The sequence below is a fragment of the Miniopterus natalensis genome, chromosome 1 (assembly GCF_054644295.1).
Source record: "Miniopterus natalensis isolate mMinNat1 chromosome 1, mMinNat1.hap1, whole genome shotgun sequence".
NCBI lineage: Eukaryota > Metazoa > Chordata > Mammalia > Chiroptera > Miniopteridae > Miniopterus > Miniopterus natalensis.
This window is the reverse complement of record NC_142081.1, coordinates 58,111,465-58,137,057: the sequence shown is the minus strand read 5'-3', so window position 1 is coordinate 58,137,057 and position 25,593 is coordinate 58,111,465. Positions and strand designations below refer to the sequence as shown.

The following is a 25,593-nucleotide window of genomic DNA, read 5'->3' as shown; positions in this document are numbered from 1 at the left end:
GGCCATATGATTAGCTCTGTCTAGTGTATCTGAGCAATCAGTTGCTGGAATGTGACCTTCCAAAGCCCTCTTTCTTCTCGAACCATGATCAGCAACATTGGAGGTAGGTGGTTCTGTCAGTAGAGTCCTAGAGGAGCTACAACCATCAGAGCTCCTTAATGACCCATACATGTGGCATGAGCCAAAAGTAAAGTTTTGTTGTTTTAAGCTACAATGCTTTGGGGGTTTACTGTAGTAACCTGACTTAGCCTGCCCTGACTGATAGACTATTTACTACTATGCTTTGGGGGTTTACTATAGTAACCTAGCTTAGCCTTTTCTAACTGATAGACTTCAATGTTGAGGTTATTGATGACTTTAACTTTGGTACAGTATCAGTCATTGTAAGAAAATGGGTCAAGGTGTTCTGTATATATACTGTCATTTTATTTTAAATGATAAATGGTTTTAATTTATTTCTAAGGGTTCGAAGGCCTTTTGCATATGCAGGACTTTTTTTAGTCTCGCTTTGTTCCCTTTTCCTTTTGAAACCCACAAACTTCTATTTTTGAAGAAATTGGCTCTAAAAAGGACTTTTGCCCTATAGCAGGGGTTAACAAACTATGGCTAGTGGGCCAAATATGTCTACCACCTGTTTTAGTAAAGTTTTATTGGAACATAGATATGCCCATTTGTTTATGTAATATTTATGGGTGCTTTTGTACTACAAAGGCAGAGTCGAGTAGTTGTAACAGACACCATATGACCCACAAAGCCTAATATATTTGCTCTCTGGCTCTTAATAGAAGAAAATTTGCTGATCACTGCTCTGTAGGATCTTTAATTATTAGGAATGGAAAGATTCCCAGGCGATTTGCTTTAGTTGTTGCAGACACCTTAGCTCCCAGAAGTGTTACCTGTTGGAATGAAGGCCTTCTGGATCTCCAGTGTACATTTATTTTTATTTATTTATTTTTAATTAAAACGTGTTTTTACTGATTTCAGAGAGAGGAATGGAGAGGGAGAGAGAGATAGAAACATCAATGATGAGAGAGTCATTGATTGGGTTCCTCCTGCATGCCCCCTACTGGGGATCGAGCCCACAACCTCAGCATGTGTCCTGACCTAGAATTGAAATGTGACCTCCTGGTTCATAAGTCAATGCTCAACCACTGAGGCACGCCAGCTGGGTGATTGATTGATTGATTGATTGATTGATTGATTGATTTGAGAGAGAGATTTGTTGTTCCACTTATTTACGCTTTCATTGGTTCATCCTTGTAAGTGTCCTGACTGGGGATCGAACCCAAAACCTTGGTGTATTGGGACAACACTAACCAAATGAACTACCTGGCCAGGGCCAATGTACCTTTGTTTTATATACTATCCTTAAGGCAGTGACATAGCTTACCCTGCTTGGATTCTACCTATGATAAAGCAAAGACTTTCTAAGCCCTGATAATCAAACCATCTTCCATATTGCTACCCTCATTGTCTTTGTCCAGGCCAGTTGCTGGGCAAACTGCTAACAAGTCCACTTCTCATGTGACTGGTGCTCAGCGATTCTGTTCTGTGCTTCTTCTTGTTGATGGTTGAACTTGCCAATGTGACAGGGATTTTTCAGACTGCATGGAAGAGAGGTGATCAGGTTATCTCACATGATGGGTCATGAATGTAAGGCTGTGTGGGTAAATAAGGAAACTGGAAATTGTCAGCAGTCATACAGCCAGGCCACATGACACTGGAACATTATTCATTACTGCTCAGGATTCAGTAGTAACTATTGGAGGCCAATGCAGCTTTCAGAGCTCCCCAAGAGAGTAGATTGTATCAGTTAATTTTGTTTTGCATTTGTGTGTTTTTTAGCTTAAAACAGCAATTTATTGTCTCCCAGTTCTGGAGGCTTAAAGTCCAAAATTAATGTATTGGCAGGACCATGCTCCCTCTGAGACTCTGGGTAGAATTCCTCCTTGTCCCTTCCCAGTTGACAGTCTGTCTTATGCGCATGCTGAATGTGCTTGCTTTTGCTTGGGGTCCAGTCAGTTGAGGACTGGAAAGCAGGGTCAAATGACATAAAACATGGGAAATTATGATCAAGGAGTCTACTTGTGGTTGTGTTTTTAGAAGGGGCTATGGGAATGGCAAGAACTCAAGAGTCTTCAGATTCTACTAAAGAACTTAATAAACTGATGAACAGAATAGATTCAGTGACACAGAAGCATAAATGAGACTGATGAATGTCAGAGGGATGGAGGAGGGCGGGTGGGTGGAGGGGGAGAGAGTAACCAAAGAATTTATGTGCATATATACACAACCCAAGGACATGGACAATGGTGGGGAGAGGGACTGGGGAGGGGGAAGGAACGGGGTAGAATGGGTCATTGGGGAGTAAAAGGGACATCTGTAGTATTTTAAACAATAATAAAATTTAAAAAAAGAGTCTTCAGATTCTATTCTAGCAAAGCAATCTTTCATCTTTTCTCACAGGATTCTGTCTGTTGAATCCATATTTTTGCAAGGAGGAAGAAGCATTAAAGCTAGATATCCATCTGCCTGTTTTAGGATTTCCTTGCTTATGTCCACAGTGTAGGACAGCCACATACGGGACATACCAGATCTCACATGCCATTCAGACAGTTGTCCATGAAAACATTATTTAGCAAAAAAAAAAAAAAAGCATCATTAGCGATAGCAGAATCTTGTATAAACAAAGATACGTGTTTTGGTGATCTCAAAGCTCAGTTTTCCTGGTTCCTTTAGGAACCAGAGGCTTAACCTGAGAATATGAACTTGTGTTTTTTCATGCATGTATGTATGTATAGGTATGTGTATCTCTTCTATATAGGTACTTGCTGCTATGTGCAATTTTTTTTCTCTCTCTCTGTCTACTTTTCAGAAAAAGAAGCCCTATACAAATGAACTGAGGGATGCCTAGAGACAGACAGGGATTTCTTTTTTTTATTATTTTAATTCTTTTTATAAGTATAGATTCAGAGATTAACATTAGCCTAAGATATGTATATATATAATTTTATTGGATTTGTTGGGGTGGATTTCTGTTTTTTATCTTTTGATAAAGGTGATAAAAGAATTGCATTCCATAGAAGAGGGTGTATTTTAGGGTCTGATATCAGAGAGACTGTAGACTTTCCTCCTTGACAACCCATCTCTTTCCTAGATGAAAGGTGGTAAAATATAGTGATTAAAAGCGTGGTTTATTTCCCAGATTCACAATACTGGCTGTGATCCTGGGTTAGTCCTTTTATCTCTCTGTGCTTCAGTTATTTCATCTGTAAAATTGAGATGATAATGATACGTACCTTAGAGTTGTTGTGAGGACTAAGTGAATAAATAAATATAAAACACTCAGAACAGTGCTTAGCAGATAATAAATACTACATAAATGTTATCTATTATTATTGTTATTATTAACTTGTCTGATACCTCATCAAGATCTTATTCAGCATAAAATAATTTCTTCAGTCCCTTTTCCATTAAAAATAATGTATCCCTTTTTCCTCTCTAGTGTCATGTGCATTTTAATAGGGGGCATTGTGAAGTTATGCTAACAATGCTAAGTAATTCATCTTAGCTAACTCAGATGAATTACTCTGATGAAGAGAATGTTTGATATTTTCCAGGATGGTGGGGAAAACTATTTGGGCACACTGTGTCTAGAGATTGAAGAATCAGGAAATCCCATGTTTGGGGAATATTTAGAATGATAGAACTTGAATGTATCTCAGTTTCCCTTCATTTTTAGCCCCAAATTTTCTTAAGTCTTGAAGCTATGGGATCCATGCTGCCTCCTGTGGAAGCCTGAGCCAGCTCTGTAGCTTTCTCCCGTTGTCTCGTGGCCATACCCATCAGTGAGAATGCTAATTTACCAGCTGCCTACCTTAACAGATTCAAGGGGAAAGTGTACAGAAATAAGGTGGTGCTGAATAGAACTTAATGTGGGAGTGAGGAAAGCTAAGAAGGATGACCAGATGCTGAAAAGGAGAAATGTAAGCTTGTTTCCTAATGATGCTATTTCTCTACTTAAAACTGTAATAACCAGGGCACTGTAAACTGGTTTGTTGATAATAGTGTCAGAGACATAAATAGCAACAATTTGGAAAGCCAACTCCAAGGTACTTGAGCCACTAGGAAACTGCTTTCTAGGGAAAAATAGCCCCCCATAGAGAACATAATACAGGCTGGTTTGATTCCAAAATTTGTGTCCTTCTTGGGCAGAACTGATTGTAGTCCCATTCAGTTTGAATCTGCTTGGTCCCTCACTAACATTGCTTCCAGGATATCAGAACAGACCAGAGCTGTGGTAGATAGAGGTGCTATCCAAGTATTCATTTCACTGTTGACATGTCTCTATGCTCACATCCATGAATAAGCTGTATGGGCTGTAGGAAACATTACAGGTGATGGTTCAGTTTTCTGAGACCAGGTTATCAGCTGTGGTGCAGTTGACCCACTGTTGGCTTTTCTTGCATTTCCTAATATGTCATCTTTAGCAAGTGGTTACTTGCTTCATTTTACCTGGAAACTTTCAAACCTTTGTCACAACAAGAATCCTGCACCCCTATTAGATGCTGTTGAGCACATTCTTCCTACTTCAGTTCATCTCCTGCATCATGGTGATCCAGAAATATTAGCAGACACCTGTTGTAGGCCATTTCCTACCTTTCTGATGGTCCAAATGAACAAATTGAAATGGTTGTGAAAACAGGAGTTGTGTTCCAACTTGTGAAGCTCCTAGGAAGTACTGAACTGCCAATTGTGACTCCTGCTCTAAGAGCCATAGGAAGTATTGTCACTGGCACAGATGAACAGACTCAAGTTGTAATAGATGTGGGAGCACTTGTCCTCTTTCCCAGCCTACTAATGAGCCCCAAAACTAGTATTCAGGAGGAAGCTACATGTACAATGTCAAACATCACAGCTGGCTACCAGGACCATGTACAGGAATTTGTGAATCATCGATTAGTCCCATTTTTTGTTGGCGTTCTCTTTAAGGCAGACTTTAAGGAAGCTGTATGGGTTGTGACCAACTGTACAAGTGGTGGAATAGTGGAACAGATTATTTACCTTGTTCATTGTGGTATAAAAGAGCCATTGATAAACCTCCTAACTGAGAAAAATACTAAAATTATTCTGATTATTCTGGGTGCCATTTCAAATATCTTTCAGGCTTCTGAGAAACTAGGTGAAACTGAAAAACTTAGTTTAAGGATTGCATGATTTTTTAAAAATTTATCCTTATTGTTGAAAGTATTGCAGATATCCCCCCTTTTTTCCCCATTGATCCCCTCCACCCTGCATCCCCTGCCTCAGGCCTTCAGCACACTATTGTTTGTGTTCATGGGTTATGCATATATGCATATAAGTTCTTTGATTAATCTCTCCCCACCCCCACCTTCCCACTGAGATTCATCAGTCTGTTCCATGCTTCTCTGTCTCTGGATCTATTTTGTTCGTCAGTCTTGCTTATTAGATTCCACATATGAGTGAGATCATGTAAAACTGAATCAGGAAGAATCAGAAAACCCGAATAGCTAATAACAACTGATGAAATCGAAGCAGTAATAAAAAAAAACTCCCATCAAACAAAAGCTGTGGTCTACATGGCTTCATATGGGAGCTTTCTATTCTTTAAGTTGTAGGGTTAGATAGTTTACTAAAAAGTTTTCTTGCTTTTTGAGGTAGGCCTGTAGTGCTATGAACTTTCCTCTTAGGACTGCTTTTGCTGTGTCCCATATATTTGGGGTTGTGGTGTGTTCATTTTCATTTGTTTCCAGGAAGTTTTTTATTTCTTTCTTGATCTTATTGGTATCTCATTCATTGTTTAATAACATGCTATTTATCCTCCATGTGTTCGAGTGTTTTTGAGTGTTTTTACTGTAGTTGATTTCTAATTTCATGCCATTGTGATCTGAGAGGCTTGATATGATTTCAGTCTTCTTGAATTTGTAGAGACTTGTTTTACATTTAAGGTTATTATTGATAGATACTTATGTATTGCCATTTTAATTCTTTATGCCTATGTTTCCCTCTCTATTTCTACTTTTTTTTAAAAATTTATCTTTATTGTTGAGAGTATTACAGGTGTCCCATTTTTCCTCCCAACTGACCCCCGCCACTTCAGTACCCCCCCCAGGCCTTCACCCCGTTATTGACTGTCCATGGGTTATACATATATGCATATAACTTCTTTGGTTAATCTCTTCCCACCCTCCACCCACCTTCCCTCTGAAATATGATCATCTCTTGCATGCATCATTGTCTCTGGATCTATTTAGTTCATCAGATTCTTTTGTTCATTAGCTTCTTCTTAAAGAAGACCCTTCAACTTTTCCTGTTGTGCTGGTATGGTGGTGATGAACTCCTTTAGCTTTTTCTTATCTGTGAAGCTCTTTATCTGACCTTCAATTCTAAATGATAGCTTTGCTGGGTAGAGCAATCTTGGTTGTAGTTTCATGTTTTCATCACTTTGAATATTTCTTGCCACTCCCTTTTGGCCTGCAAGGTTTCTGTTGAGAAATCAGCTGACAGTCGTATGGGTGCTCCCTTGTAGGTAACTAAGTGCTTTTCTCTTGCTGCTTTTAAGATTCTTTGTCTTTAACCTTTGGCGTTTTAATTATGATGTATCTTGGTGTGGGCCTCTTTTGGGTTCCTCTTGTTTGGGACCCTCTGTGCTTTCTGGACTTGTAAGTCTATTTCTTTCCCCCGATAGGGGAAGTTTTCTGTCATTATTTTTTCAAATAGGTTTTCAATTTCTTGGTCTCTTTCTTCCCCTTCTGGCACCCCAATAATACGAATGAATGTTGGGCCTCTGGAAGTTGTCCCAGAGGCTCCTTATCCTATCTTCATATTTGTGTATTCTTTTTTCTTTTTGCTCTTCTGGTTGGGTATTTTTTGTTTCCTCATGTTCCAAATTGCTGATTTGATTCTCAGTGTCCTCTACTGTTGATTCCCTGTAAATTATTCTTCATTTCAGTTTGTGTAGCCTTCATTTCAAATTGGTACTTTATTATAATAGTTATAGATTTTCTCAGTTATTTCCCAAACAATATGCTTAAGTATCCTTATAAACAAAATTCTGAACTCTGTATCTGTTAGCTTGTTTGGATCTATTTCATTTAGTTCCTCTTCTAGAGATTTCTTCTGTTCTTTCCTTTGTGACATGTTTCTTTGCCTCCACATTTTGGCTGCTTCCAGGTGTTTGTTTCTATGTGTTAGGTAGAGCTGCTGTGTCTCCTGGAATTTGTAGAGTGGCTTTGTGTAGTAGGTGTCCTGTAGGATCCAGTGGCTCAGCCTCCCCAGTCACCTGAGCTGGGCCTCCTAGGTGCTCCCCTGTGTGGGCTGTGTGCACGGTCCTGTTGTAGTTGAGCCTTGGTTGCTGTTGGCATCCCTGGGAGGATCTGACCCCCCCGTCCAATCAGCTGTGAGTACCACCTGCAACTACAGCCAAAGAGCTGCTGTGCTGGAGACACCCCTATGGAGCAGGATTTACTTGAGTGGGGCTTTGGTGTTCACCAAGTGCGCCCCTTGAATGTGTCACTCGTGGATGTGGTAGGGTTGTAATCCAGGATGGTCGAGTCTGACCACCAGGTGCACTTTCTCTGGGGCCTCCTGGGAGGTGCAAAGTCAGCCTGTGCCAGTGCCTTGCCCAGGGCCACCCAGCATGAGCTACACAGCAAACTGTAGTTGGCTGCCAGTTGTGCTGGGCTTGGAGGTATCCAGGAGAGACCAAGCTATGAACCAATGCAGGCTGCTGCTACTGCCAGGCCTGGGGCAACTTATCAAGCACTATGGGGCACGCTGTTGCTTTTTTGAGAGATTTGAAAGTCCGAAGCATGAGGCTTGAGAGGCCACTTGCATAGAAAAGCCCCTGGAAATGGCCTGGATGAGCCTGCAGGTGGGGAGGGGTGGAGTGTCCGAGAATCACCAGGCTGGGGTCAAATGTGTGAATCAGGTGCAGGTGATTCAAATGTGGTGCCTGCCTGCCAGCTGTGTGCGGGGACGACTCTCCAAAGGAGCAATGGCCTCTGCCTGGGAGAGAGCTGCCCCTCTGCCTCTCTCCCAATTTCAGGCAGGTTAGTTCCTTCCCAAGTGTCCCAGGTTCCTTTCAAGCTGCTGCTCAGTGTTGGGGCTCAGAGGGAGCGCGTCTGAGTGAGTCCATGTGCGGGCCCTTTAAGAGGAGCTGCCTGGGCCTCCCGCACCCTCCACGTCCCTCAGAGACAGTCCCCACTGGTTTTTACAGCCCGAAGTTGTGGGGACGTCTCTTCCCAACCCTGTAGCCCTGGGCTGGGGGCCCTCACTCCCCTGGGAAACCTCCACTGCTGAGATAACCCTCCTGGGTTTAAACCACAGCATCAGTTATGGGACCGTGGCCGAGTCCCCGGGATTCAGCCCCAATCCACCCGCGTCTCTGCCCCTCCTACTGGTCTCGATGCTTGTTCAGTTCCCTGGTTGTAGGGTTTCTGTTCAGCTAGATTTCAGGAGGTTCTGAGTGACGGTTGTTGTTCTATATTCTAGTTGTAATTTTGATGTGGTTGTAGGAGGTGTGGATACAGCTGTTACCTACGCCACCATCTCGTTTCTCCAAATCTCGGTTTTTTATATTTTTAATATATTATTTAAATAATAAAACATTATAAGAATAATACTGTGAATACTCAAATACTGATTCTTGTCAGTAAAGGTATTTATTACTGTGCTAAGTAGAAGTTTTACTAAAAGAAAAAAAGTATTTTCTAGTACAATCCTTTTATTTTAACAATGGAGTTATAGACCAAGACAGATAAGTAATATTTAAAATTCATTTAAACAGAATACATCATAGAATTTAAAGACATTTTCTCATATATATTTCTTTTGGTAACTTTACAAAATCTGATGAAGAGTTTCTTTTTGTGTGTGAAAATCTTAGTTTATAGTAGTAATTTTATTTCACAATAGAAATGTATGGGTTAAAAGGAACAAATTTCTCGTTATAAAGTAAATGTCTTGGGGATGAATAATGTACAGCATGGTGACTATAGTTAGTAATACTGTGTTGCACATTTGAAAGTAGAGTGCATATTGAGAGTGCATATTGAAGGTTCTTATCACAAGAAAAAAGTTTGTAATTATACGGTGGTGGATGTTCACTGGATTATTTATTGTGATGATTATTTTGCAATATATACAAATACTGGATCATTATATGGTATACTTGAAGTATACCTCAATTTTTTAAAAAGCCAGGGGGGAAAAATTTTAAGGGCCAAGAACTTAATGAATTCTGTTGGATAGATAACCTTCCTCTCAGTGACATGATTTTCTTATAAAAGGGGAAGAATAATTCCTAGGCCCTAGCAAAACCTTCAAGATATAAAGTTTTAATTATTATTTTACTTTAATGGTTTGTGAAGGTTTTTTGGAAATAAATTTTCAATAAGATAGAAGGTATAAAAGTTGTTCAAAAGGTGAAGTTGGGAAATACTATGCTATCTGTATCCAGATATCTGTTTTCCAAACTAAGTACATGGTTCCCCTTAAAATATATGAGGGTACCAGAGAGAGATGTAACTCTTTTGAGGAGTCCTTATACAGAAAAATGGAAAAAAATGAAGTGCAATAACAATAAAAGCTTTCACTTCTTTAGTGCTTACTTTGTGTCAAACATTGTTCTAAAGGCTTTACATGTATTAACACAATCTTCTCAAAACCCCTTTGAGTTTTAGGTACTTTTAAAATCTCCATTTCACAGATGTAGAAACTGAGGTAAGGTAACTTGCCCAAAGAGCCAGGTTTTTAACCTAGAAAGTTCCAAAGCTTGTGTTCTAACCACTAAACTCTAAATATAGCTGTTTAGAAGAAGAGGAATAATTCTAAGCCCTTACACAACTCCAGGCCCCATTATGTTATGTATTTTATATGAATGCTCTCTCTTCAAATTGTAGACCCAGAACCCTACTTTTCTATATATTCTACCACAAGTTTGGAGAGAGGATGGGTCAATAGAGCCACAAATAGTATCAACCTTACCTCAGCATCTCTGTGTGATGATATGTGTAAGTACAACTCTGGGTTACTTGAGGTTTTCTAAGTAACAGCGTTGGTGAAGACATATGTTTGAATAGTTTGCAGCAGTTGAAATGCCCCTCCTACTTCTCACTCATTCAACAACTTCTGAAACCTGTATTTGGAATCAGTATTTATTTCATTGTTTTGAACACTTTTTCATCTTAAATTGTAGTCGCAGATTTTTTTGTTATGAGTCTACTTGGAGTTTGGAGAGCATAATGTATAATAGAAAGAACTGCAGGACTACTGAAAACAAATAAAATCTACCATCAAGTGATGATAAACTGGATCTGACGGACTATGCTGAGTTTGTTCACTCCAACCCTGAGCTTCGTGTTCTGTCTCCTGTCCTCCAGATATGCTAATACCCTCATCAATTACCATCTCTTATTCCAGAAAATAAAAGAATCTATCAGTGAAAAATGTCTTTAGGAAAATACAGGTGGCTATTATACTTTAAACCGTCATGAAATCTTCAGTGGTATAGTTGATTCTAGCTGTTTTCAAGAAGGGTATGTCTGATAATGTTGCTGATATTGAGGCAGGATATCCTTTAAGATTTATTATGTTGATCTTTTTAAAAATAGGCTTTATTTGTTATAGCAGTTTTAGATTTACCACAAAACTGAGTATAAAGTACAGAGAGATCTCATTTACCGTCTGCCTTCCAGCTGCCAACATCTCACACTAGAGTGGTACATTTGTTACAGTCCATGAACCTACATTGATTGACACATCATCACCCGATGTTCATAGTTTACATTAGGGTTCATTTTTGGTTTTGTACATTCTGTGGGTTTGACAAATGTATAATGACATGTATACAACATATAGTATCATATAGAATAGTTTCACTGCCCTAAAAATTCCTCTGTGCTCCACTTACCATACCACCCTCCCCCTGCCAATCACTGATCTTTTTACTGTCTCCATAGTTTTGCCTTTTCCAAAATGTCATATACTTGGAATCATACAGTATATAGCTTTCTCAGATTGGTTTCTTTCACTTAGTAATATGCATTTAAGGTTACTCCATGGCTTGATAGCTCCTTTCTTTTAGCACTGGATATTCCATTGTCTGAATGTAACACCACTTATTTATCCATTCACTTAGTGAAGAACATCTCGGTTGCTCCCAAGTTTCAGCAGTTATGAAGAAAGGTGCTGTAAACATCGTGTGCAGGTTTTTGTTTTTTTGTTGTGTTTTTTAGCAAAAAAGAGAAGGTTTTTATTATAGGTCAGCTTTTGCTTAAAAGAAAAAGTATGTGACTATACCATCACCTCATTTTCTGCTTAAGAATTTTATGGTTTATGGAAATTCCTTGTCTTTTTTTTTTTTTTTAATTTTATTTTTTTGAATTTTATACCCTTTGAGACAGTATGGATGGACCTGGAGAATATTATGCTAAGTGTGCAGGTTTTTGTGTGGACTTAAATTTTTAACTCCGTGGGATAAATATCAAAGGGTGCAATTGATGGATTGTATGATAAGAATATGTTTAGCTTTTTTTTTTTTAAATCCTCACCTGAGGTTATGTTTTTATTGATTTTAGAGAGAGAAGGAGAGAGAGAGAGAGGAAAGAGAGAGAGTGAAACATGGTTGTGAGAGAGAAACATCAATCGGTTGCTTCCTGTATGCACAGATTGTGGATTGAACTGGCAACCTAGGTACTCGCCCTGACCAGGATTTGAACCCACAGCCTTTTGGTATATGGGACAATACTCCAGCCAACTGAGCCGCCCAGTCAGGGCGAGCATGTTTAGTTTTGTGTTAAAAAACCCTGCTAAACAGCCTTCCAAAGTGACTGTTCCATTCCCACCAGCAATGCATGAGAGTTTCTGTTGCTGTCCATCCATGTCAACATTTGGTGTTGCTAGTGTGTTGGATTTTGGTCATTCTAATAAATATGTGGCAGCGTTATCTCCTTGTTTTAATTTGCAACTCTAATGACATATGATGTTGAACATCTTTAATATACTTATTTGTCATCTGTATATCTTTTGTGACATATCTGTTGAGCTCTTTTGCACATATTATAATTGGGTTGTTCATTTTCTAATTGTTGAGTTTTAAGAGTTCTTTGTATATTTTGGATAGCAGTCCTTTATCAGATGAGTCCTTTGCAAATATTTTCTCCCAATATGTGGCTTGTCTTCTCATTCTTTTGGGAACTTACTTTTTAAAAAAATTCTGATTCCTGGATTCAGTTGCCCTTAGGAAATGGGTATTGGCAGGGCTTTTGGTTTTGGCTTCAGATGTTGGGAGTCCCCATACAACAGCACTTGGTGGGTTGTCCCCTATGTAGTTAGTACTTAAAAGCGTGGAAGTACTCCATTACATACAGTTAATATGTCTATTGAACACTTTCTTCTACTTATACTCCAGAGAAAAAATTGACGCTGCCCACCTCTCCTCCTGAACTGGACCCTCTATCTTTAGGTTACCTGTTGGTGACTTGTTTTAGCTTTCAGTCTGTTCTTGGTATTCACACTGAGCTTTTTCCATCTGCTTTATTATATTATCATAGTGAGAGTAGACCATGGTATCAGCTGGCCCTGTAGTACTCTATCTAGGGCTGTGCTTTTTCCTGGAACTTATGTTGAGCTAAGCATCCCAGTTCTTGCAGAATGGTAGCTATATCTTAACAGTTTACACTAATTCCGGGTTTGGAGTCTACTGGGTTTGCCTGTTGACATCTTTTACTGTTGAGTAAAAATGGTATCTTCAAAGATGTTTTTCATAAAACCTCCAGGCAATTATTTGAATTTGGATAAAGACATGGACAAAGTAACATTTTGTTGTTTCCTTCACAATCCACTGAGCTCACCCTGCTGAACTGTGTGTAAATGGTGAGAAGAAAGAGCGTTTGGACTAGATGTGGGCTGTCTCTGTCTGCACCTCTGTTCCCACTTCCTACTGGGGCACTAGAAAGAAAGGTTGAGTTTTGTGGAGCGTTTTCCAATTAGTAAATGGATGACAGCCAACTCAAATGGTCTGATGAAGAGAAACAACCCTTCCTTCAATCCCTGGGAATGTAACCCAGACAGATGTCAGGAGTCAAAGAGAACCCTGCCAGATCCCTAGCTTTGCTAATATAGGAGTGAATGAATGGGGAGGGAGAAATGCAGAGCTGGGAGGGAAATTGGGGGGTAGAGATGGTACAAGGCTTCAATATTTCACCACACCGTGGGTTCTTTTGGCCCTATACCTGTTGTGTTGTTTTTTTTTGGCCCTATATCTGAATATTAGAAACATTGAAAATGAACAAACAAAACAAATAGTTCACTGTCCAGAAGCCTAACTGCAGCTGCTAAAACATAGAACCAAAGTAGTGTAGTCTTGAGCCAGCAACTTCTTTGTCCTGTTGCCCCTGGTTATGTGTATTAGCTCACTTAATCTTTATAACAAACCTGTGATAGAGATACAAAATATCCACTTCACAGCTAAAGAAACTGAGGCTTACAAATTTTAAGTAACTTGCTCAGGATCACACAGCTATGAAGTGTGAAAGCCACATTCCAATTTAGAACCATATCAGGTCGTTCACAGAATTAAAGAAAAAGTTGAAAAAATGGATAGGAAACCACAGGATCCTAGGTAGCAGGGAAGCCAGGCAAAGCCATACCACAGACTCGTGTGATGTAGTCACCATACTTGGCACTTGTACTACTATTTGTTCAAGATGCAGTGCTGTTGGGCTCTTGATTCCACCATGGAGAATTTACCCACTATTCCTTCGTTTTTGCGTCATTCTTTCAAAATCCAAGTTGGAACACCTAGTTTGGTGAGCCTTATTTAACTTGTTGTTCTGGCTGCCAGGAGGTAGAAAGGAGTCTCTGGCCTGCCTGTTTTCTGTCATGGAGGGTTGGACCTTGCTTCCCACCAAGACTCACAAAATCAGAGACTTCCTCCAAATAGGAAGAGTATTTGAATTCTGAGCAACAATAATTCAAGGGGTATATGTCCATCATACAACCATAGGATGGGGATGTCCATGTGGCACCCTGCTGAGGACTGGTTGAACTGGGAAGCTCTGTGTTCCCTGTGAGCCAGGCTGTTTTTTCTTGACACCAGGGTCTGCCTACAGCATCCAACAGAACTTTCAGGTGCTACACAAAATACTCTATATGGGTTTTCACATAAAGACCTCTGCTGTTTCTGACTCAATAAAGCTGACCACCACAGAGATGAGTGACCAGCAGAACCAGTGAGCTGTTAGGATCAAACTAAGGAGAGAGCATACAGAAAAGAGATCCATAGGGAAAACTCCTCCCTGATTTCTGGGTTTAACTGATCCTCACTGTGGTGTATTGAGATCCTGAATTTGTATATGTTCTGGGAAATATTTCATTATAGCTTTACCTGATTAACTATATGAAACATTTTCTTGTAATGGGAAGGAAAAAGTATTAATGCACATGGTCTTTCTTCAGTAATTTGCTTGCATGTCTTTTCCTTTCTTTGCCTTAAGATTAGAGACTGTATAAATTTTGTAACTTTAACATCTATCATTGTGCCCAGCATATGGTAAGAACTTTTAAAAGTATTTGAATGAATGAATGAATTTTCCTTGGCAATCTTTTTCTGAAACTGAATTGATTCTTGTGAAATGGTGGAGAATTTATAGTTATGTATGTTTGAAACATTGTGTAAAATTTTTAGATTAAAAAATAATTCTAAATCTGCTATAGGAAAAGGACACAGTGACATGCTCTTTACTTGTGTTATTACAGGTGTTTCAGGATTTGGGGACTGAAGTACTGTCTGGAGCTGCTAAAGGCTATAACATCTGCCTTTTTGCCTATGGACAGACAGGCTCTGGGAAGACATACACCATGTTGGGGACCCCAGTGAGTATTGGTATTGGAATGAGATATCTTCCCAATGGCACAACAAGCCTGAATCTTGCATTGTCCTTGCCACTGAGAAAGAGAATGTGAATTTCATAGTCAGTAAACTTTAACAAGATTTAATGGACCCTCTACTGTATTAAGAATGGGTTTCTAAGCACTTTAATTGAAGGATAAACTTTGAATCATTAGCTCTACTAAACCCTGAAGAACCTTAGAATTTTACAACTCCCTTTGATGAAGCAGACCTTGTCAGTCCTTCTGAATTTCTCGTATCATAAGACCCAGACTGAGTGTTAATTGCTGGCTGGGGCTGAACAGAAATGAGGCTATGTGTGTTAGACCTGAGTGTTAGGAAGAAGTAGGAGAATCAGTTACTGGGATGGGAGCTTGCAATAGTGTGTAGGATTTATAAGAGCCTTCTTTATCATGGAAAATTAGAAGGGTAGAGTTCCTTAAGAATACCTCTTTATTTTGGGGTTAGAAGTCCCCTGGTGAGATGAACTGGTGGAACAGTGACAAATAGCACTACACAGGGATATTCTCTAGAAAACTATTCCTCCTGAAAGATTATCCTTGCTGTTTGGGCCCAGCTCATGCTCACTATGTCCATGTTTAGTGTGATTTTATATATTTGAAATTAAAAGAAGAAAATGCTCATTAAAGCAGAGGTATAAAGCCTTTAACCTGAGTACAGGTTAGCACTGGATCCAAGATAAAAAGGGAAGCTACTTCTCTCTAAATGTGTATTTTGAACACCATTGTACTCTAATTCTCCTGTGTGTGCAGAAACAGGAGGTAGGTTCTGGGAGGAACCACCATGGTAAACTGGGTTTATCCAAGAAGGATGAAATTCCATTTCACAGAAGCAGTTATCTGGGTTTGCTACCTTCTCTCTTCCTTCTTGTGGTGGTGATCAGCCTTTCATCTGGTGCATTCCTCCCAGGAGTGTCTCCTGAGAGCACTGGCGAATAGAGGCTTCTGCATATAGCCAGTGAAACTCCCTAAAGTGAAGAGGCTAGTACAGGGAGCCCATGTGCCTGCTCTCCCCTCCCCCCCACTGAGGACAGTTCCTGGGTGTCGGGGTGAGAGCATCACCGTGAGTGAACAGCAGTACTTTCCTTTCTTCTGTTTTCCAGGCCTCTGTTGGGCTGACGCCACGGATATGTGAGGTATAGACTCTCTTTTGACTGGATCCTCTCAAAGTAGGTCTCCTTTGTACACTCCAGTGAAATTCCAACCCTCTGGTTTATGCAGGGTCTCTTCATCCGGGAGGAAGACTGTGCTCCACTCCCTTCCTCCTGTAGGATAAAAGTAAGGTAAGAACCTACCAGGCTCTGGGGCCTAAAGTGCTTCTATTTCCACTCCAAATTCTGTCATGTTCAGCTGTTCTCTTTGCTTCCAGAGTCATCCAGAAGAATGGGGAAAAGCCATAGCAGAAATATCTTGCAGTATAGGGAGATGAGAAACATACTTTCTTTGAGTCGTAGAAGACTTAATTCCTATCCTCAGGCTTACAAGCAGGTGTCTCCTTTGTGCCAGTTTGCCCTGGCTTCACTCTCTGTACAGCTTCATACTAGCTTTTAGAATTTCTTCTCCAGCCCCCTACTGTGTTGTTCTCCAGGTTAGTTGTTCCCAAACTCTAGTTCCCAGACTATGCTGGTTACTCCAAGATGGAGTTTTAACCAGTCTGTAGTGAAAATGTTGGCAGAAGGTTACCAATTGCCCTTAGATTCTCTGTATCCTTTTTTGTGTATGTGTTCAGTGTCCTTTAAAAAAAGAGAGAGACATAATTTTAAACCATAAAATTCATGCTTTATTTATTTAATATGTTTTTATTGATTTTAGAGAGGACAGAAGAGGGAGAGAGAGAGGCATCAATGTGTTGTCTCCTGGACACCCCCTACTGGGGATCAAGCCCACAACCCCATCATGTGCCCTGACGGGAATCAGGGAATCAAACCGGCGACCTTTGGGTACATGGGATGCCGCTCAACCAACTGAGCCACACCTGCCAGGGCTAAAATTCATGCTTTTAAAGTATACAATTCAGTGATTTTTTCCTGATATTTATAAGGTTGTCCAGCCATCATCATCATCTATTCCAGAACATTTTTATCACCTCCAAAAGAGTAAATGTCCATTTAGAAAAATTAAATGATTATGAACATTATTTTTACATTTTTTAAGCTTGCAAAGTAAAAATTTGCAAACTCATGTGTTTGTGTATGTGTGTGTGTATAAACATATACATGTATATTAAATGTTTTATTGTCCATGATATCTGAGAACCACTATTCTAAGAGACATCTAGGGTTTTTATGTCTAAATATGAGAAGGTTAAGGAGAAATAATTTATAAGAAGTGTGTGCATGGAGTTCAGCTTTGAGTTGGAGCCATTTTTTCTGACTGCTGATTCCATAGGCAAGCATCTGTGTTCTGGTGAAGACTTTTCTGTGGAAGTCTGCTTTCTTTTATATCAAAATTTTTACTGATTTTATTTTTTTATATATATTTTTTATTAATTTCAGAGAGAGGAAGGGAGAGGGGGAGAGAGAGAGAAACATCAATGATGAGAGAGTCATCGATGGACTGCCTCCTTCACACCCCCTGCTGGGGATCGAGCCCCAACCCCTGCATGTGCCCTGACCTGGAATCAAACTGCAATCTCCTGGATCATAGGTTGATGCTCAACTACTGAACCACACTGGGCAGCTGTTATTATTTTTAAAAGGACTAAAATGCCAGTAGATTCCTATAAGATAGAGTATATCCTAAGCAGAATCCTGGTATATAAAACAGATAAAATTAGAATTGTCCTACTTAAATTAGGGTGGGGGCCAAAACCTTATTCCTTAGCTTCCTTCATTGCTCACCAGTGACCCTTGAGATGCCTTCAAAGAATAAGAGAGCTCAGAGAACACATTTGAAAACCACTTCAGCAAACAAGCTTGTGGACTCTGTGCTGTGATGGTCTCATCAAGGCACAGTTTGATGACAGCATACACTAAAACGATGCTGAAATAGCCTCCTGAAGGCAAATTGTGAATCAGTACTGACGCTGTGCTAAAATGTGCTAAACCTAAAACTGAGGTGTTGATATCCAGTGCTAAAAACCCTATTGTACACATGTAGAAAGAGACTCAAGGGGGATCCCTGGCTTGATCAAGGTCTTGGAGTATCAGAGATGGAACTAGAACAAGAACTTGGACCTTCTGACTGTAGGTGTTTTCCTACTTACTTGAAAATCTAATCATGTTGCCATTTTCCAAAATCTAACTGTGTCTCTTTGCATGTCTCTAGTTTTCTAGAAATCTATAATGAACGAGTGAGGGATCTGCTGAAGCCACCTGATCAAAAAAAGTCTTATACCCTGCGGGTCAGGGAGCACCCAGAGATGGGGCCTTATGTACAAGGTGAGCCACTATGGTCCTAGAGATCTGAGACCAAACCAGAGTCAGGGAAACTCTCCTAATGATCATTAATTCACTCAACAAATGTATAATGAATATTTACTCTGTACCAGCTACTGTACTAGACACTGGGTATGTACCGATAAAGAGAAAAGACAGTCCTGCCCTCATAGGCAAGCTTACAATTTTGTGGGGGTGAGTCAGAAAACAAGCACTAATTACAAGTTGTGATAATGGCTAATGAAAAAATAAATAGATGCAGTGATGGAAAGGAGCATTGGGTGTTGTAGGCAACCCATCTGCATGGGGCAGTCAAGAAAACTTCTCTGAGGAGGTAACCTTTTATGCTGACCCCTGAGGGGATACAGGAGCCTGTCATGTGAACAGTGGTGCAGTGAGGGGAAGAATGCTTCAGGTAGAGGGAACAGCATGAGCTGGAGCCCTGAAAGAATTGCTGGTGGTTTCAGGAGGTCAGTGTGTCTGAAACATGGTGAATGAGGGGGAAAAGGTTGGGTCTGTGGTGCCAGATCTAACAGGGCCTAGACTGGTTTCTAGGCCATTCTTCTTTTTAGGGTACTTTCTCTTCCACTGATGGTGATAGGGAGATGGGGAGATGTCAGACACAGGGCAGGGTCTGAGCTGTTTCCTCTTCACACACGATATTTGGTGTTTGGTACCATTTACTTTGTTGGGAGCCAGTTGGGGTTTCCTTTGTCCCAGATGCTAGCCTTATCTTTCTGGGCTTCCATCTTCCTCCAATAGGTGGCCTGGAAATTTTTTTACTATCTGCTTATCCCTCTGTGCCTTCAAGCTGATGTCCTTCCTGTTTCATTCAGCTCTTTGTTTGTTTCAGGACCTTTTATTTAAAAAAATCTTCCCAGTTTTATTGAGATATAATTGATATACATCACTATATAAATTTAAGGTGTACAGCATAATGGTTTGACTTATACATATTGTGAAGTGATTGCCACAAAAAGTTAACATCCATCATCTCATATAGATACAATAAAAAGAAAAAACAAAAAATTTTTCTCCTTGTGATGAGGACTCTTAGGATTTACTCTGTTAACTTTCATATATATATATCACAACAGTGTTATCTATAGATGTCATGTTGTGCATTATTACATCCCTGGTACTTAATTACAACTGGAAGTTTGTACCTTTTGACTACCTTCCTTCAATTCTCTGCCCCTGCCTCCATCTCTGGTAATCACACATCTGACCTCTTTCTGTGAGTTTGGTGTGTATTTTTAGATTTCACATATAAGTGAGTTCATACAGTATTTGTCTTTGTCTGACTTGTTTCAGTTAACATAATGCCCTCAAGGCCCATCCATGTTGTTGCAAATGGCAGGATTTCCTCGTTGTTGTTTTTTAATTACTGAATAATATTCCACTGTGTGTGTGTGTGTGTGTGTGTGTGTGTGTGTACATACACTGTGTGTGTGTGTGTGTAAATATATATACATATATATGTGTACATCATATATATGTACCGCAACTTAGTTATCCATTCATCCATTTGATGGACACTTTGGTGGTTTCCACATCTTGGCTATTGTAAATAATGCTGTTGTGAACGTGGAGGTGCAGATACCTTTTTGAGTTAATGTTTTAATTTTTTCCTTTGGAAATATTCCCATGTCCAGCTTTTTAAAATAGTCTTCAGTGAAAGGCTTGGTTTATATTATTACCAAAAGCAGAAGGTGTCCATCCTTGCTTACATTTAAAAAACTTTATTATAGAGAATTTTGAACATACACAAAAGTAGACAGACTGTAATGAACCCCCATATATCCACTACCCAGTGACATAACCGTTAACCCTTGGCCAGTTCTTCTCTGTACACATTCCTGTCTACTTTTCCCATCCTATATTATTTTGAAGCAAATTCCAGATGTCACATCAATTCATTTGTAAGTATTTTAGTATGTAGCCCTAAAAGATAAGGAATGTTTTTAAAGAAAACATAACCACAAAGCTAGTATCACATCTAAATAATAACAATAATTCTTTAATACAAAAAAAAACTTTAGTAGGTGTTCAAATTACTTTGTTACTTTTTAGCATAATTGTACTCATCAATGAGCCTGTGTATATAGAGATTCACTAGCATAGTTATGAAGACCCTTTTTGATTTGGCCAGTAACCAGTCATAAAAATTTACTTTCTTGTCCTCAGGGAACTCTTCACCTATCTAAATCTTCCCCATCCTACAGTGGCCAAATTTAAGTCTCACTTCCTTCGTGGAACCTGTCCTGACCATTTCTCTGATTTCCTGACCATTTATTATCCTACTCCCGTGGCTCTTGTCCAGATTGTCATGTATAATATAACTTCTCATCACTGTAAACTGTGAGAAGATAGGGACATGTCTACTGTATTTTTTGTATGACAGACTGAGTCTGTCATATTGTGGGGAGATAGCTCCTCTATACTTCAGGAATTTAGTGAGGGCCAAATGAAGTAGTATATGAAACTTTTTTCATAACCTACATAGCGAAATTGTAAGGGGTTTTGTTGTTATTGGTTGGTTGTTGTTGGCGTAACAACTATATGAATTAGTCTTAGATTAAAATCTCTGTGAGGGCAGAGACCTGTGTTTCCAGAGCCTATCACTATGCTTACCAGTAGGCTTCCAATTAATATTTGTTGATTTAATTTATTATCTGAATGATTCAGCAAGTTCCCCCATGTCTACTAAATAATATAATATAGAAATGATAAATTTAAAGACCAACAGGAAAAGGTTAAACTTTATCAAAATTTTTATTTAATTTTTTTCTCCTTCACAAATCTGATAGGTTTATCTCAACATGTAGTTACCAGCTATAAGCAAGTAATTCAACTCTTGGAGGAGGGAGTAGCAAACAGGTAACAGATTTGTTTGTTCCTATCATCGTTTTGAGCTCCATTCTTCAGTCCTGTGTTCTCATCCCGCTTTGGCATGTGTGACGACATCCATCTCTGCGACTCCCTACATTCATAATCAGGAGGCCTTTCTCGGAACAGTAATGTACCCACAGGCAGGTGCAGTGACAAGATTTAGTGCTCTTCTCCCTAGTAATGAGATGTTCTTAAATTGAAGAATGACTGACTTCGATTTAGATAAAGGGAATGCTCTCCTGACTTAACATTGGAATGAATTTCTTAGGGAGACTGAATTTCATCTGGCTTAAGCATGACCTTGACATAACTCAAGATCTCCTTTCAAAGGTCTTTCTGGCACTATAAGATTAATCTTCTCTGTTTTGTCATAACTTTCTCTATCTTTGAGGCTTCTTCTCCAGCAAGTTCTTTACCTCCCCTGGTATTATTTAATGGATCTGTCTTGGGGATATTCTTCCAGGTCGAGCACTCTTCAGTATTACCCTTTTGAACTGCGATTTTTGTTTCTGTTGCTTAAAAAAAAAGTCCTAATGTAGTTTAATATGAAGATACATTCCCGTTTATTCTCATAAATCAGTATCTAGGACTCTCCTCCCGCCCTCATTGGACCACTCTCCTAAGTATACTGGACTAAATATGGATGTTTTATAATTCTCATCTGTAAACCTCAGCATTAGCATTTCTTGTGTTCCCCATGGATCCTCAGCCATGCATAAACCGTGCATAAACAATCCTCGTCCTAATTGTCTTGCCTTGTATACATAGAATCACAGCAGCTACCCATGTTCATGAGGCCAGCAGCAGATCCCATGCCATCTTCACTATCCACTATACACAGGTTGGTTACCTCTTGTATTTGGTTAGATTTCTTCCTCTCCTAGTCCCTTTTGACTTCTTCCTGTTACAAGTCTGTTAAGCTGTATACCTAGAAAGGGTAGAGACATTTAATAAGACTAATCAAAATAGGTTCTCCTTATATTTTACTTTTAACATTTCAAAGCACTTTCATATATATGTGATCAGTATGGGCATTTAAAACAGAAAGCAAGATCGAAATGAAAATAAGCATTAAAATGAAAGAGTAGAAGATTCACTTCTATTATGATGTAATGAGGAGGTCAACAAATCCTGTCCCCGAAAAGCAGCTATAAAGCTGGACAAAACTGTCAAAAACAACCATTTCTCTATTCTGAAAATAGACCACAGACATATATAATAAACTGAGAAACATATATTCAAAAAAACTACTGAATTTCAAGTAAGAACAGCTGAGATGTATGGTGTATTGTCTTGGGTTGCTCCCATCCCTACACACACCCCAATCTCTGTGAATGAGGTAGTTCAATCAGGGGAGGGAAGGTTCTGAAAAACAGCAGTTTTGTTGCTGCCACTGCCAGAGGTGTTGATTTGGAGCATTGTCAGTTAAAGTGGTGATCTCAGTGGTAAGTGAACAAGGAGGACCAGTGGCTCCATCAGCCTGAGATTGTGGGTCTGTTTCAGGCACGAAATGAATTGGTAGACTATCTGGGGGTTTAATGAGTTCTGAGAGATGATACAGCCATAGGGGCTGTGATAAGATCCTCACATATCCTGAGGAACTGAAACTGCATACACATAGCAGAGACTAAGTGGACTCAAGCCAGCCACACAGTCCTGACTGGCAGAATCTGCACATATGTTCAGAGGAGACACAGAGGGCCCTGTGCCTAGTGAATTGAATGCTGGGTAAACTTAAAAACTGCCTGAGCTTTTAATTTATTCCCTAGCCCACACATAGATCCATCAATGGAGAATAGAAGTCTTATTGGCTGAAGATATTTGATTACAACTTCTGACCAATCTTTGGCTGAACGCTAAGCTATGCAGACACAGGGTGGTCCCTGAGAAGCCAACCTTGAAATTAAAAACAACTATGGGGAAAAACTACAGAGACTGCTTTGGCTGCATATTGTGGGGACACAGATTTTAAAGATTTAGACCAGGCAAGTTACCAAACAGAACAACCACCACTATCACCCTAAACAGGAAAAAATTAGAATCCAAAATTGTTACAATACATTATCTAAAATATCTAGAGTTCAACCAAAAATTATTAGACATGGAAAAACAAACAAGAAAGTATGATCCATGCTAAAGAAAAAAAAACCAGTCATTAAAAACTGATTCTAAGTGCTCCATATATTGGATTTAGCATACAACAGCCCCAAAGCAGCTAATACAAATATGTTTAAAGAACTAAAGGAAACCATTTTAAGAATTAAAGGAAAGCGTGATGACAATGACTGTAAGAAATTGCACTAAAATGATATAGATTATTTTTTTAAATGGCAATTCTAGAATTGAAATGTATAATAATTGAAATGAAAAGTTTACTAGTGGAACTCAGTAGCAGATTTGAGATGGCAGAAGAATTAGTAAACTTGAAGACAGACCAATAGAAATCATCCAATTTGAATAAGACAAGTAAAAGTTGAAGAAAAATGAACAGAGCCACTCAGACGTGTGGAACAAAAGTCTCCCAACATAAGTGTAATGGGAATTCCAGAAAGAGAGAAAAAAGAATAGTCTTAAGAAAATTTTGAAATATAATGGCTGAAAAAATTCCCCAGATTAATCTTCACATCTAAGATGCTTAGGAACTCCAAGTAAAATAAACACAGAGCCATACCCAGACACATCATAGTCAAACTGTTGAATGAGAAAGAGAAACTCTTGAAAACAGCTGGAGAAAAAGGACTCCTTATTTACAGAACAATTACATGATTAATGGCTGACTTCTCATCAGAAAGATTGGACCCCAGAAAACAGAGTGATGAGAAAAACACGTGTGAATCAAGATTTATCTATGCAGCAAAACTAGCTTTCAAAAGTGAAGATGAAATAAAACATTCCTAAACTGAAAAAAAAAAAAAAAGCCAGTATTCTTGCTAGCAGCTCTGTTACAAGAACACTAAAGGAAATCTTTCAGACTAAAATAAAGTGATATATTCTTTCTCATTTCCTCTAATGTCATTAAAAGAACAAAATTTTATAAAACAGTGATATAATGTTGTGTTGTTGCACATCATATGTATGCATTGTCATATATGTGACTAATAGCATAAAGGAGTAAGGAGGAAAAAAATGGAGTAAAGATTTCTATATTCTATAGGAATTAAGTTAGTATTATTTTGAAGTCAGTCATGGTAGGTTAAGATGCATATTCTGATCTGTAGAGCAGGAAGTAGCCTAAGTAGCACTAAGAGTAGCTCAAAATTATAATTTAAAAATCAGCAGAAATTAAAATACTTTTTTAACACACAGAAGGTGGAAAAGGAGGAACACAAAAACAAAACATCATGAGACATATAGAAAATAAATAGAAAACAACAGATATAATTCTGAACACACAAAGTGTGAATGGATGAGGGTACAAATTATCAGACTAGGTAAAAAAGACCCAACTATATGCTGTCTACAAGAAACACTCCTTAGATTCAAAGATACAGATAAGTTGAAAGTAAAAGGATAGAAAAACACACACCTTATAAATAATAACTATAAGAGAGCTAGAGTACTATATTAATGTCAGACAAAAAAACAAACAAAAACATTTAAAGACAAATACTAGAGACATACATTTCATAATGATAAAGGGTTTATACATCCAGAAGATACAACAATTTAAAATGTATGTGCTCCAAAAAATAAAAAAATAAAATGTATGTGCTCCAAACAATGGAGTCCCAAAATACATAAAGGAAAACTTGACATAATTGAAAAGAAAAATAAATAGGCAATTCAGTAACAATAGTTGGAAATTTCAATACCCCACTTTCAATAATTGGTAGGACAACTAGACAGAAATCAAGCATATAGATTTGAGCAACATTATCAACCAATGTGACCTTATATTTAAATAATACTACCGTTAACATCTATAGAACACTTATTTCCAAGTGCATATAGAACATTCTCCAGGATAAACCATATACTGCATGAAACTAAAGTAATCAAGATAGTGTGGTATTAACATTAAAATAGATTAATGGAACAGACAGAATAGAGTCGAAAATAGACCGACACATATATAGGCAACTTATTTTTTTAAAAAGTGGCAAAGGCAATTCAATAGAGTATGTCTAGTCTTTTCAACAAATAATGGTAGAACAATTGGATATCCATATGTTAAAAAAAAACCTAAAACAAAACAAGACAATTTTGATCTATACCTTGTACTTTATCTAAAAATTAATTCAAACTGGATCATAGACATAAATGTAAAACCTAAACTATTTTCCTTGTAGAAGATAACATGGGAGAACCTTTGTGACCTTTGATTAGGTAAAGTTCTATTTTAGATATGACACTAACAATACAAGTGAACAAAAGAACAAATGGAAATTTG

At 38.7% G+C, this 25,593-nt stretch overlaps 1 protein-coding gene, 1 non-coding gene and 1 pseudogene across 3 annotated transcripts in view; all 3 read left to right on the top strand.

Annotated features, from left to right (window-relative positions):
- STARD9 (StAR related lipid transfer domain containing 9) overlaps window positions 1-25,593 on the top strand; it is a 101,933-nt gene that overhangs the window by 28,819 nt on the left and 47,521 nt on the right. For both annotated transcript variants that reach the window (XM_016212304.2, XM_087822090.1), the window contains exons 4-9: window positions 14,782-14,898; window positions 16,038-16,070; window positions 16,156-16,217; window positions 18,202-18,314; window positions 21,122-21,191; window positions 21,972-22,044. In XM_016212304.2, coding sequence (XP_016067790.2) covers window positions 14,782-14,898; window positions 16,038-16,070; window positions 16,156-16,217; window positions 18,202-18,314; window positions 21,122-21,191; window positions 21,972-22,044 — 468 coding nt within the window. The remainder of the gene's footprint in view (window positions 1-14,781; window positions 14,899-16,037; window positions 16,071-16,155; window positions 16,218-18,201; window positions 18,315-21,121; window positions 21,192-21,971; window positions 22,045-25,593) is intronic.
- LOC107536552 (importin subunit alpha-1 pseudogene) lies at window positions 85-5,306 on the top strand (annotated as a pseudogene).
- Window positions 10,313-10,385, top strand: LOC148094146 (small nucleolar RNA SNORD69). The gene has a single exon (XR_015716541.1). It is a non-coding gene; the product is annotated as a small nucleolar RNA SNORD69 (small nucleolar RNA).